The following is a 14,736-nucleotide window of genomic DNA, read 5'->3' on the forward strand; positions in this document are numbered from 1 at the left end:
ACCAACACTTCCCAAAGCTTCATACACTTTATATGGTGTTGTTAAACTTAAGAAGCACCAGCATTATACCCATAAGAGTCTGAAGATGTAAATTAAATAAATTTTGTAGGTAGAAGTACCATCTTGTATTACACCAGCTGGAAAAACACATACAGAGGCAGTGATAAAGGAATTTTAAGCCTGAGTGCTCACCTGTTCTTTCATAACTATCTTAAATAATCTCAGTTTGAATAAGCACCCTCGTAGACTTATTTATATATATTTATTTAAATTATTTTCTCTGCATTTTTAATGTGATAATTAGACAATGCAGTTTCCATTTTAGTATTTCAATGAAAAAAAAAGTCACTGCAGTCCTGAACTGCAGATAAAGCAAAATGAACATTAAGCTAGTTATTGCTGAAATTCTGGCCACTTTCCCATATCATAAATGGAAAAATTCATCTTTCTAAGTCTGTTTGCAATCAACACACATGATCATACCTATAACATGCATGCAGGTGATAATTCCCCCTGGAAACGTAACATCTTCAGCTGTGTTAGCATCCATACACGTATCCATGAGGAATGAAAATAATCAGAGATGTGTGATCCAAATTAGGCTGCATTAAACTTACTCAAGTTTTCCTTAGGGCCACTTCAGTTTTAAATGGCCACCATGTTTGCTGCTTAAAATTAATTGTCCAGAGAAATATTTCTTTCTCCTCTTTTCATCCCAAAGATCCCTTTCAATTATTAAAAAAATATTTAAAAATACAGAAGGAAAAAAGACCCACCCTGTGAAAGATTCAGATCTGCTAGAGCCACACAAAAATCTTTTATATCTCATTTTTTGTCACAACAGATCTAGAAATAAAAAAAAAATTACCTAGCATTTATCTTTTCCATCCTTCCAGTGGAATTTAACATCTTTTACTCACCTTGAAAGGTCTAAAGATATTGGATTCTGAGGCTGTGATATTGTCATGCGTATAGGTTTATTATCTAGTATTTTAGATCACTTCAGGAGATATAGGAATGCTTTAATTGCAATGTATCTCTGTTGCTGGCAACAAAGGAATTTCCCTCAGAATAGCAAATATCAGAAATACCTGTATTATTATCAGCACTCACGATTTCCTTATTTAGTCCATCTAAGGTTCATGCAGAGGTATAGTCTGAGAACTTAAATACCCCATACCTGTATTAAGAAGACTGTTGAAGCAGTCTGATTAATGCACGTATTATCAGGGCTGACTGACAGATATCAGCTCCATACATGAGATTACGGTTGTTTATCGATATGAAAAATGTATTTTTGCAGTCCAGTTTCCTTTGGAAGTAAAATTATATGGCTTCTGGATTTTTCCTGCTTCAGTTTTTTTTTACCTAAATGAAGATGACCGTGTCCCATCTTCATCAGTCTAACACTTAAAAGCAGGTAAAGAGAGGATCTAATCCATCCCCAGACATACTTACAGGTGGTCCTCGGGGTCCTATAAAGCCAGGGAGTCCTGGGCTGCCTGTTTCTCCTTTATTTCCTTTGGGACCCTTAGGAAAGAAATGAGACAGACACTAGCAGCCCTTTCCCCAGCACCTCTTTCCCAGGGCATTCATTTACAGATATACTGGAACTGGGAAATTTCACTTCAGCAGCAGGACTCCCGAAACTGACAAGGAAGAACAAAGTATTTTAGAAAAGCAGGTTGCAGGCACCATGGTTGTGTTATTAACAAGCTACACAGGGTCCCTGAGAGAAGACAAAAAGGAAGGGACAATTATGGCAGGGGCAGGAGGCGTGTTCCGTGGTTGTTGTGGTACCACATGGCTTATGAGGGGGTGTTGAGAGCAGAAATGCTGTAATGGGTGATGACAGGGAAACAGCACAGGTGGTCATACTGCTCACATCTGAGAATACAACCAACAGACACTTACAGGGCTTCTCCTCTGCCTTTATTTCCAGGCTGAATTTATAAAATGTCTGTCTTTCACTTATCTCTTGTGATATTCAGTCAAACTGTCCCTTTTTCCTTACAGATCAGGGCAGTTTAAATAACAGTTCATGACACAGAACCATGTCATGCACATTTCTGGTTTTAACTCTTATTTTAACCTTTGCTTTCACAAATTTGTCCCCTACATTTTCAGTTCAGAACATAGCCCTTTTTCTTCTTAGGGTAAAACTTGTGCAAAGTGAGCACCAATGAGCCTGACAAGAACAAAGCACATGGATTTGGGGTGTGCAAATTGCCCTGGAGACTTCAGGGGCTGGACTGTGCTGCTGTGTGTGGGCTTAAGCATGAGCACTGTGAATTGTGATGGGCACTGTCAAACAGCAAATGCAAAAGGAGAAAGCTCCTGACAGGTTTTACCTTGTGATTACAAGTCAGCAATGTTGAAGGTGGAAAAAAAAATTCATCTTTATTACCATGATAACCTTCCTCACATCTCCTTTTTTTCAAAATAGAAATATAAAATATTGACTTGTCACACTACACGGTGAATTAGTACATTTCAAAATAAATGGATTTATGTACAGCACGAGGATATACTTCCCATAATAACCTTTATGAAAAGGAGAGGATTCATTTTAATGACAGAGAAAGATAATGATGAGATGACTGTCTGTTCTGCTGACCAACACTGTCTCATTGTTTCCCCTTCCTCATCCATCTGACTTTATCCTTTTTCAATCTCCTATGTTATTTTTGGACTCTAAATCCTCTGGAGCAAAAGCTGCTGTGGTGCTGTTTGTGCAGGAAGGTGCCCGGTGAGTCCCTGGGTCACATCGTATAGGTATTGTGATAACACTGTGATGATTAAAATAATAATCCCCACTTGGCATTCACAAGGCATCCCAAAGCCACAGTGACCTGATAAAAGACCCAGAAGGTAAAAAAGCAGTGATAGGAATTGAGAACAGGGGTAGGTTTAACGAAAAGAAGAAAAGAAGTTTGAAAAGGCAAGAGCAAGGATCCATGGGGCAAGAAGCAATGGCAGCAGTCCCAGGAAGGTAAGAAGAGCTAACGTCAAGGACAAAAAAGCATGTGGCACTTATTGTTTGATGCCAAAGGGCTGTCAGACTGCAGCACCCTGTCCCACCTCCCCACACAGAAAGGTGGTATTTGCTTCTCTGAGACATCCCTGCAGATGCTTGATCAGGGTACAAGTCTGTGGCGAGGCTGGAGTGGCTTTATGGCATTGCAAGGGTCACAAAGAGAGAAGTCCTGCTGCAGCTTTTCACATTCCTCCTGCTCTGCCTTTGTTTCCCTATTAATCCAACAGTCCAGCAAGCTGTACTGTCTCCATGGGCAAAGAGAGGGAAGAGCCCTGCATTGCGATAGATGCTACTGGGCACAAAGGAATATTTGCATGGATTTGCTGAATTCTGGACGATTTTCAGCATCACAACAGAGTAAAAAAAAAACAGATACAACAACCAAACCACCAGTTCCTCACTGTCCTTCTTACAGCTCTTCATTTCCAAGCTGTTCTTCCCCACAGGATGGCCTCAGGGGAGTTTCATTCTGCTTTCTGATCTTGGTTTACTGCCCACTGTCTGCTCTTTCCCCAAGTGCCTGTGAGGATTTTTTTGCTGCCACTATTCCTCAATGGCAGCCTGCCAGCTCCCCGAGGCCCTCTCCTTCCTTGTGACAACTCTCTGCTGGCTGCACGCTCCCTGCTTGGCAAAATTAAATCTACTGGTTAAGATGAGGCATGTCAATCTTTTTTCCATGCTAGGCAATCAATCATTTCCATTTGCTGTGAACACTTAACTTTCACTGGGAAAAGTGATGACCCAGCTAGCATCTCAATTCCAGGACTGTAGCCAAACCCCCTTCAAAGTTGTGGCCAGACAGTGATTTTCAGATCACCCATCTTCAGACATGGAAGCCTCAGGGATGGTAATCAGCTACACATAATCCATTCTACCTACACTTCATCAGTGACCTCTCCTGGCTGCACAAATTTCCCTTTGTGGTACTTACTGGGATACCTGCTGGGCCAGGTTCTCCTGCAGATCCAGGCAATCCATTCTTGCCCTGTGTCAAAAGGAAAAAAATTAGTGATGTAATGCATGCTAAAACTAGAAATATCCAGCTACACCTACATCAGCAGGGATTTCTTTAGTGTTGTTCTGTCTCCTCTCCTGACAGACTGTGAAGTATCTTATTTCCAATTGACCTCACAGCTTCTGCATCCCGGATTGCATGGCTGATCTCAGGACAAAAACTGAGATGTGGACCCAAATCCGCAGGCCTGAGGAGGACCAAACCAGCACTTCTCCTCCTCCTTTCCTTCACCCTTGTCTTTCTCATATGTAGCATCCTTCTGGATGGATGGAGCCACCTCCTCTGGCTGCTCCAAGTCACCAGTGTTCAAACAAGACTCTTCTTAATCATCTCAGGCTTCCCCTTTCTTGGGGAATGGAGAGAAACACTTGTTCTAAAGCTTTGAGGTATTTGATACTTACCTGACACCAGACAATTCAGAATGAACCAAATCATCCTTTAAAAAGACCTGTTTTTCACTGCTCCTTAGGAAAGCAGCTGAGCTGATCATCTACAAAGTTTGGTGAGATGAAGTTTTACACTCTTCTTCTCTCAACTCACCATGCAGAGGTGTTTTTCCCTGCATTGGAGTTGACCATAAAGACCAGCCCTTGTACTGTCAATATTAAAAATCATGCCTCACACTCCTTTTTAGATAAAAAACAAAGAAGAGGAAGAACGAGAGAAACTGATACTTGGCCCTCCAACATACAAAATCCCAAGTATCTCTTCTCCAAAGAAGAATATGGCCTGGAGTTACGATAATTTCCATCTCTTCAAGTATTTTCACTCACTGCTAATGTTGTGCAGGGGCATGACATGATAGTGAGTGATGCCAGCAGTACAGGAATAATGAGATGAATTATGAGGTAGACACAGGAGGTATCCATATGTTCTTACAGTCTAATCTAAACCCCAACCCCCCCAGCTTGGAGGGACCTGCTGCTCCAGCTCCTGGCATTGCTGAGTCAGCATTTCCCCCAGATCATGACATAAGACTCTCTTTCACTACCAGGTCTTCTGAGAAGGAAAGGAACTCACTCATTGCAACACACTAAAGGTATGCCATGGTTCAGCAACAGAGATCTCGATTCAGATTTGATAAGGATTAATTTCTAAGACAGAATTTTAAACCCCATGAAATTAATGAAAGTAATTTCTGAGACATCCTAAAGGAGACATTTTGAAATGTCAAATAGATTTCTATTTCTCCACTGAAGCTGTAATAAAATTGTACAGGTGAATAGTATCACAACTGGACCCCCATGTAACTCAACCCAGGCACCCACAGTGAGTGTCTATCTTTGAAAACTGAGACCATGTGAGAAGTGAGCAGGATCCCAGAGGCAGGACTGAAATATGAGTATTTCTGACTCTGCAATCCTGACAGAATCCATTGAACTGTTCTTCCCACTGAGTCAGCAACCATCAATTCCTTGCACTATTATAAGTCTTCATCAGTTTCTAGCAATATCATTCCTAATTGTCTTTCTGAAAGGCGAAGTGTTTTAATCAAACATCATCTCAATCTTCCTAAACTCTCTTCTTTCAAGCCAGAGTTCTGGACTGCAGAACATTCTCACCACAAACAATGCTCCATCCCTGGAATTTTTCAAGGCTGGGCTGGATGGGGCTCTGAACAACCTGGTCTAGTGGGTGGCATCCCTTTCCATGGCAAGGGACTAGAACTACATTATCTTTAATGTTCCTTCCAATCCAAACCATTCTATGAACTATAATGTACCTCTAGAAAGGGCTTATCAGAAGAGAAAACTCACCGGCTGCCCTCGGAGTCCTCGAGGGCCCTGTGGTCCTATGGGACCAGGATCACCCTGAAAGGAAGAGAAGCATTCTGGTGACATGGAGGCAGGTGAACAGACATTTTAAAATATTCCTGCTAAATTACATTGTTCACACATTAGGGGAAACAGAATTAAAGGAGTCTCACTGCCCTCTTTCAGTTATTTATGAGGAAGACCAACCCTTCGAATTTTAAACACCTACCACTAAATGCAGCCTGATTACAGGCAGAAACCATTTCTATCAGGTTATTATCAGATTATCTTAAACCTGTATTTCTTAGGGACAGAGATTCTCTGATATTTCTCAAGAACTGACAAGTCTGTTCTCTCTCCAGGGAGGCTTCAGAGCTGCTTCCATCTTCTCCAAGGGGTTCCTTTAGGTCTGCCTTACATTTTGCTTTGTAGGGTACCATTTACAGCACACCAGTTTCCAGTGACACAAGGGGGTGCAATTGAGAAGCCACTTCTCCAGGTCCCATGGCAGTGGCACATCAGCTGCTCGGAGCATTGCTCAGTAGCTGCTGCAGGATCCCACATCAGCTGCGCCCTCCCAGGACTTTGTTATATGACTGCACTTGACAGTAATCATGCCAGAGGAACTGTTAGTACCATCTTTCCTTCCTCTCAGCAGCAGCAACTTATTCCATAGGTATTTCATAGACTTCAGTGGAGCGACACACTCAGTCAGGTGTGGCAAAGGAAGCGTGACAGAGGCTGGCCTGGTGGGACCTGCAGAGCGAAGCACTGCTCAGAGATGGGTGCCAGAAGGCAGGTCCATGGCTACCAAGCACAGCCTGGGTTTCACACAATGCTGCTTTCTCTACTTATCCAAAGATACATCTGATATTTTAGTGTCAGCAGCTGAGCAGTGACAAAGGCCCTCCAATTCTTTGTTTTCCCTAATGATCTTTGCACAAATCATTCCCTGCAGTAATTCACCCTTTATTGCAGTTTCTGCAGCTGTTTCAGGTCAGGGTCACCGTGAATTAAAATTTTCATTTGTCACAGAGAAGGAGATTAATTTCTGCTCAAAATGGTGCACTTACATCCTTCCCTGGCGGCCCCTCACGACCAGCAGGACCTGTCACACCTGGCTCCCCCTGCAATTCAGCAAAAAAGGGAAGAGAGATCAGCTCGAGGTCAAATTCAGACCAGTATCACCACTATAAGTGGTATGGGGTTTCTGCAATTTGTGACTAAGCTCAGTGAAAACTTTTTTAAAGGCAGCAAGAGCCTTGTACATCTTAGATGACATGAAGCTTATAAAAATAACTCAGAAACATCTCCTGTAAGTGATGCACAAGGCAGTGCTCTGCTTTCCAGCAGATTATTTGCTACTGCTACTTTCAGGCACTGAAAACCACCAACACATTCATGATGCAGAAGGTGTCATAATGAGGAAGAGATCAGAACTCCAGCACTGGATTTTTCACATAAGCTTCTGCAAGCAGAGAATTTTATTTCCCTGTAAAAAAGGCAGAATTAGGTAGAAGAACATTCAGTTTTGTATTCCCCCTTTTACACCAAGGATCTCCAAACAGAGTGGAGAACAACTTTTCATGCAGGACTTGAGGCTTGGGTTTTATGATCCACAGGCAACTAAGTCAAAGGGACATTTCTATTCACTTTCCTGTAAGTTTTGTACTTGAACTTATTTGCACTTCTTCAGCATTTGTGGAGGAGAGCTAGTACGTGTCCAACAAGTGCAGTAGAGTTCCTCACCTAGCCAGCATTTTTACCAGAAGGATGTGGTATGGAGGCATCCTTGAGGCTTCTTCAAAAAGGACTATCTCAAAGGGAGCATCAGAGGATTCAGCTCTACCAGCTGCCTCACCTTCCCCAGAACTAGAAGTTCAGCAGAGGGAATGAAGATAGCTGCTGTCATTTTTGAGCCACAGATGTGGCCCATGGAATCATAGTGAAAACAGGCACATGAAACACTGCCATCATTTTTACCTACTGCCTCAGAAAGGGCAACTCCACACAATCTTTCTCCAAAGGATCGTGCATGAGGTATCCGTTACTTACCCGGGGACCTGGCGGACCTGTATCTCCTCTCTGTCCTTTGAAACCCTACACAAGGGAATGAAATCAATAATTATCCATCACCCTGATGCATGAAACATTTAAGAAAACTCTAGCTTGAATGTTTATTTAATAATCTTTCCAGTTTTGCCAAAGCTTACTGGGGATTGGTCAGCATGGATTAGCTGTGTCCCAGGCAGTAATGAGGCAGGGCCACATCACAGGAAAAGCTTTCCATAGCTCCTTACACTGTAAAGCCAAGGCTCTGGTCTGTGTATCCCTGGTGTGACCAGCCAATATATTATTTAACCCTAAATTTTACTATCCCCACTCTTTCAGAGGACATGTAACAGAGAACACGAGGGTTACAGCTGTGACTTCTGGTAGAGAGGTGTAATGAGGCTACATGCTTTAATTTCTAGGTAAGGGATTTAATCTTCTCCAAGTGTGAAGAATTCAGAAATGTCTGTGTTCTACTTTTGTTGCTTATTTAAGTACTTATTTAGTCACAATACCATGACTGTTTATATGTTTGCATCAGTAAAGAACCTTATCTGCCCAAGAAATGCTCCCTGACTACAGTACAGGGGGTTGAGTGGGTGGAACCATTCAGAGCAGCACCCACCGGTAATCCTCTGGCACCCTCCCGGCCTGGGAGCCCTTGTTCTCCAGGCTTTCCCTGTGGGAAACAATAATGTTCACGTTAGAGAGAGCCCCAGGTCTGTCTCTCTGCTGTAGAAGACTTCCCACTCCTCTCCCTTAGACATAACATCACTGAGAACTGTGATTGCCCAGGGTTTGTCCAGCAGTGCTGGAGTCTGAGTTTGCAAGGAGAACAGCAGTGACAGAAATTCCCAAACACACCTCAACCTGCACTGTCACCTGCACTCTGAGGCCCTGAGGCATTTACAGCTCTGGACTGGTGTACATTTGCAGTGTCAGAGCTGCACCAACACCTAATCAGCACATGCAAAATCAACATCTGCACATAGAAATCAGGTGGTTTGGTGCAGACACAAACTGTCTGCAGCTGCTGTGACAAGCACTCCTCTACTCAGCAGTTGTCCTAATGCCTGGGAACTTGGCTCTTCCCAGAACCACTAAGTCCCATTTGACAAGTCACAGAAAGAGGACGGCAATGCCTGATACTTGAAGTATGTTCTTCATGTAACACACACAGTTGCAAGAAATAACATTCACTGCCAAATTCATTAACATTTCCTTTTAGCTGAAAACTTCGTGGCACAGCTTTTTTCCCTCAGCAAATACAAGTATGGACTAAGTAGAGAAAATCAATTATAAACCCTCTAATTCTGGGCAACAGAACCGTCTCAGAGAAATCCAGAAAAAAGCTTCTTTAAAGATATCTCCTCTAAACTTTTTATGCCCCATAAACTTCTATCAAAAGGATGGATCACAATGTTTAATGTTAAAAGACAACCTTCCTTCTCTGCAGTGTTTAAGGCAGCTGTAAAAGTGGAGTCACTATGTTTTAGTGTATTTATGGTAGATGTAAAAGTAAAAGAACCCAGTTTCTTTTCAAGATTGCTCATGTGTCATGCTTATAAATCGCTCAAGACAATACAGTCCTTCTGGTGTTAGAAACAGATGTGCAAACAGGCTCCTTGTTCCCCCTAAGGAGTCCATAGATAGGCAGCTCCACAAACAACAACTGGATGCAGCTTCTGATTGCCTGAGCAAAACAGTTTTAAATTACATTACCGGCTCCCCCAGAGATCCTGGTTTGCCATCTTTGCCATCATTCCCAGCAATTCCCTGTTAAATGAAATGCAAAACTGGGTAAAAGGAAGCGATAAGGATGGTTGGTGGGGTTTTTGTCAGTGTGAAAGCTCTGCTCATCATGGCATGCTTGTTTGCCTAAACCTCCAAAACCCGCCCTACATCCATAGCTCTGTTGTAAATCTCTTCCTGTCACACCCCTGTGACAGCACAACCTGTTTCCCTTTCCAATATGGCAATATTTCCCTTTTCTCCATGGTGAGCACTCCAACAATCTTAAATCAGGATTCTAAAACCAATTGTTATAAATCATTGTAATGCCATTATCTTCATTCAGGTAGGCTACTTTACAGTAGAACTATCTCTGGCTCTATCTTTATGACAGATTAAAAAACTCCCAAAATGTTGTACTATAACCTTTTCCAGAAGAGAGGAGTCTATGCCCAAGGTGGACTTGAACAAGAGTCAGTGCAAAGGAATCATTTTGTCTGTGGATTCAGATAAAGTTAATATCCCAGTCTCTGAATCCTTTTGCCCTCACACTGGAGTTATAAGTTGATTTTTTGCTCTGTATAAGAGTATTTCTTTCATTGAGGAGACAGGCAAGGAACAGACCTGGTTCACATTATAATTTACACTTTGCTTTAAAGAGATCAAATACAGCATCCACACTGTCCTGGACCAAGGACATTGCATCAGCATGATAGACATCGTTACAGACCACACGTGGCTTTCAAAGCACCTCAGAAATGTCACCTCTTTGTTTTACACACCTGTGTGTGCATGAATAATTTAATGTACTGAATTAGAAGGAGCTTAACCACACTCACTGGAAGTCCAGGCAGCCCTGGTGGGCCCTGTGGACCTGGGGGACCATCCTTGCCCTGGAAGGAAAGAACAAACACCACGGGTCAGGCATGCTCCTGAGAGGCTTCTATCAGATGAAGATTTATCATGACAGGGGACAACTGTGAGAAGGTGGTCTTGTGTCCCATGTCACAAAGTCTATGAGGTTCCCTTGAACTCCTTCTAGTTTAGATGTCCCTCTTTTCACATAAAAAATTCAGTATTATCTATGAGTTCCTACAAATTGAGAAAGCACTGAAATCACTGGTAATTTTTTCCTGAACTATATTTAATATTTCATCCTTAATTTCCTGGATGAGGTGTCCAGCCAGGAAGCAGATGTATATTTTATACCTTTGAAATGAGTAGTTACAAGAAGTGCCTCTCTGACCATCCCAAGAAGTCCCCTTACTCCACAGGACTGGACAATATCATCCCATGTCTTTCACAGCATCACAACCTTATCATCCTTTTGAAATGGAATTTCAGCTTTCCTGTCTATCTTGTCTCTGGCTTTTCTGCACAGAGTGTTCAATGCTTCCATAATAGCCATATGAATGACCATCATTGTTCACTTATGATGAAGTTCAGGTTGTGAAACTGCTCTGCAAAATGCACCTTGTTCCTTAGGAAACCTTCCTCTAGAAATTCATCACAGAATGACACAGTCTTAAACTGTTCCAACTCAACAGTGTATTCTTTAGGGAAGGTTCATTTTTAACTTTTCAAGCTGAAGTTAGCATCAATCAGATTACCTGTCTCTCCCAGGGTTTTCTGATGCATTACCATAAAGTAGCATCTGAAAATCCTTCAAATAAAACAGCAGTGCCAAAATTCTTCATGGGCTTCTCAAAGGTTGTATCTGTTACTGGTATTTTTGGTAGTGCCAGGAAACAGTGTCAGGCCCCAGAATCTGAGCAGTCTGTGCTGTGATGTGCTTCAACAGGCTGCTGGTTATATTTTGATAATCCCCACACAGAGTTCAGATATTAGCCTTAGGTTATGAAGCATCCTAACATATTTAGTAATCCTGCTCTGGAGGCTGAGAGATGTTAATAGCAAGGACAGAACAGACAAGAGGTACAAAAATCTCCATGGAGGTCCCATGGACTGGATTATCCTCTGGATAATTTGGAGTCTCATTTGGTGAGTTTAAAAAGTGCTAGAACAGTAATCTGTGTTTATTTATGGAGGTTCTACTTGCAGGCTGAATATTTTGGGGAGCTTTCAAAGGACATTACATAGTTGCCAGCTCAGCTTTACTTCACAGACCTAAACGTAGGTGATGCCATGGTGAAGCACAGAGCTTCGAGCTTACCACGTCTCCGGGGTTTCCTGCAGGTCCTATTGGTCCTGGCACCCCATCTGATCCCTAAACAAAATAAAGTAGAAACAACGTGAATAATTAGCGTATTTTGTATGTTTGTCAACACATTCTCTACCATGGCTGGCATCTCTGGAGCTTTCTTTAATCACTCAGCTCAATATTAATTCCATTTTTTCATTCACCACTGAAAAGCAGTGCCAACCTCTGCACTCAATCAGCCTCCAAAGCCAGAAATAGTCAGATATTTGAGTTCGCTCTTGGCTCTTCCTTCTGAAAATTGGGGACAAGTAGGAAAAAGCCAATCATGACAAAAATAACTCTGAAGAACAGCAACTACGGGAGAACAGAAATTAGGAAGTGCACTCTGTGGCAGGCAAACTCCTGGAGCCACATGTCAATGCAGACAGAGGGAAAAGTCAGCAAAAGCTGAAGAACAAAATTGTCTAGGGGACATCACATTTTGCTCTGTTTTGACAGGCTCAGTTTCACTTTGCACATTTCCTTTGGCTGTGAGTGTTCAGGAGGTCTCACAGGACAGTTTTAAGTGTTTTATTCCCACTGGTATAACTTTCTAGTTGTAGCAGTATTAGGTTAATAGAGACACAGCAAATGTGTCTATTATTAACTTTCTCCTAAAATAATGCTCATGGGAGCTCAAATGACCCATGAAGCAAGTCCACATGTTGTCCCAGCAGCGAAGCATCCAACGTCCTTTAGGCACTGCTACCATCTGAATATGGGATTTTAATCTAACCCCCCTTTTCTAACAGGTATGCCCTGTCATTTAGTCAGTGCAATGTGAATTCAGGCTGTGCTGATGCACAGAACAGATGACGGTGGCACATCCTCAGCACAGCAGAGCCAAACTGCACTGTAAGCAGCAATATGAGCAGTGATGACTTTGGGCAACGAAAGGTGGTTTGGAGAGAAAAGTCCTTCACTCAGAAAAAATCCCCAAACTTGAAGGGAGTAAAGTGGAGATATCACCAGCAGGAGAGCCAAGTGATTTCAGCCCTGATTCTCCACTGTCACCCTTTTTTAAATACAAGAAATCACAACTCTATTCATGGAGAGAGCAGAACTAAGAATGAAGAGGACTGTGATAGAGAGGGACATGTGTAAAAGGCCTTTTAATTCAAAAGTAACTCGCGCAACATGAAAATTGGAGAAAATCCAGTCTCATACCACTGTGTAAAATTGAGAAGTAAAATGCTCTTAGATCTGCTGGTTCTAGACTAACAACTTATTCCACATACAGGAAAGCACCTATACATGTACTAAATAGTCCCTATGGAAGAGTTTTCATCATCATCTTTGTGCTGTATACAGAGAGTAACTGAAGCTTATAAACAATTTACAGAATGAGCTGAAGCAATCAGTGGAAAGTGGCCAATGTATTAAATAGAAATTACCATGAGTAGGGAACTCTATCACACTCAGGGGATCATTAGGAACCCATTGGAAAATGCAAATTCAATGCACAGACAGATGGGAATGGTCCTTTCCAGCATATGGAGCTTGCAACATCCTTTGTTAGTAAGAAAACTACAGGACCATCTTTGCAACAGAGGAACTTACAGGTGGACCAGGGTTTCCAGGAGCCCCTGAGAAGCCAGGCATTCCAGGGTGGCCCTGCAGAATGAAAACAGAGACATTCTTTATGTATTAGTCACATATCTACTTGTATAAAAGTTAACTGGTGATTATTGTGAGGTAACATCAAAATGAGTCAGTGAGAGCTGGTTGTAAGGAAATAAAGAACCATGGCTTTTTAAAGTGAAACCTTGGTTTTCAAAGCGTGCATTTCAGAAATAACATAGTTAATTTCAGGTGTACTTCTTTCAATGTTTATTTTAGTCAATGCTAATGGAAGATGAGAGCAGATATTGTGGAATTGCACAAGACAGGAGGTCAGTCAGGAAAACAAACCTGTTTAAAATGTCCTACAAAAGTCATTGAAGAGGTGCTGATTTGCACCTTAAACCAGTGACTCAGCCCTTGGCAAAATTAACTATGAAAGTTTGCTCTACTTTAAACCATTCTCATCTTTCCTATGGCATCTCAGTCCCTCCTCAAAGAGGTCCTCCTTACATTCATCATCTAAGACAAACAGAAACACTGGTTTTTTCAACCCAAAGACACCTGAACTCCTGGATATCATCCAGGGATTACCCAAGGAAATAAGTAAGGGTTAGGTTATGTAGAGAATTCAACGCATTCAGTCTAGAGGTGAGGAAACAGATGGTACTGGGAGGTTTTTATTGGAGATGAGGATGGAAGTCTGTGGAGGATTGCTCTGGTTCCACTCTTTAGCATAGCTTGTCAGTGATGAAGAGCTCCCATCTTCCAGCTCTGCCTCCGAGAAGGGTGCTCTTGTACAGGCATCATAGGAGTTACTGATGAAGGAACAATCACAGTGACAGCACTGGTGGAAAGCACACTCTGTTTTTACCTGTTCACCTTTTTCTCCTACTTCTCCAGTCATACCACGGTCTCCTTTAGCACCCTGGTAATAAAAAAGAGCCACTGAAAGTCAATGAGATCCAGTGTTGTGACAGCTTTTTGACCTCTTTCATAAAGCACTTGGACATTCAAGAATAAAACTCAAGAATCAGGACCGAGCCCTCATTGTCCTCCTCTTAAATTCTTCTCTAGGCTTTCACTACCAGTGCTGGAGCCAGGAATATATGTGGAAAATGCCCTTTGAGCAGACCCAGCATAACTGGTTTTTAATGTTTTATTCTCATACTCATAAAGAGGAATTACACATCCCTAAAGAGCAGGAAGGTTGTTAGAAACTCCACTGAATCACACCTTGATAAGGAATCACCCGGCCCAACAAAGGTGCCCACACCCTTCAGGAACAACAGCAATAAAACCAGCATTTGTAAGGTGCAGCCAGAAAATTCATACCCAGAAAGTGCTCCCCTCTTTCTCTTTCTTTCTCTTTCTTTTTCTCTCTTTC

General features: G+C 42.1%; 1 protein-coding gene across 1 annotated transcript in view; it reads right to left on the reverse strand.

Moving 5' to 3' along the window:
- COL22A1 (collagen type XXII alpha 1 chain) overlaps positions 1 to 14,736 on the reverse strand; it is a 227,599-nt gene that overhangs the window by 16,317 nt on the left and 196,546 nt on the right. Inside the window, exons 48-58 of the mRNA XM_032134095.1 lie at positions 14,224 to 14,277; positions 13,350 to 13,403; positions 11,763 to 11,816; positions 10,429 to 10,482; positions 9,581 to 9,634; positions 8,484 to 8,537; positions 7,862 to 7,906; positions 6,880 to 6,933; positions 5,810 to 5,863; positions 3,969 to 4,022; positions 1,459 to 1,530 (exon numbers count right to left, since the gene is read on the reverse strand). Of these exons, the coding sequence (XP_031989986.1) occupies positions 1,459 to 1,530; positions 3,969 to 4,022; positions 5,810 to 5,863; positions 6,880 to 6,933; positions 7,862 to 7,906; positions 8,484 to 8,537; positions 9,581 to 9,634; positions 10,429 to 10,482; positions 11,763 to 11,816; positions 13,350 to 13,403; positions 14,224 to 14,277 (603 nt within the window). The remainder of the gene's footprint in view (positions 1 to 1,458; positions 1,531 to 3,968; positions 4,023 to 5,809; positions 5,864 to 6,879; positions 6,934 to 7,861; positions 7,907 to 8,483; positions 8,538 to 9,580; positions 9,635 to 10,428; positions 10,483 to 11,762; positions 11,817 to 13,349; positions 13,404 to 14,223; positions 14,278 to 14,736) is intronic.

The sequence above is a fragment of the Corvus moneduloides genome, chromosome 1, assembly GCF_009650955.1.
Source record: "Corvus moneduloides isolate bCorMon1 chromosome 1, bCorMon1.pri, whole genome shotgun sequence".
In the NCBI taxonomy this organism is placed as follows: domain Eukaryota; kingdom Metazoa; phylum Chordata; class Aves; order Passeriformes; family Corvidae; genus Corvus; species Corvus moneduloides.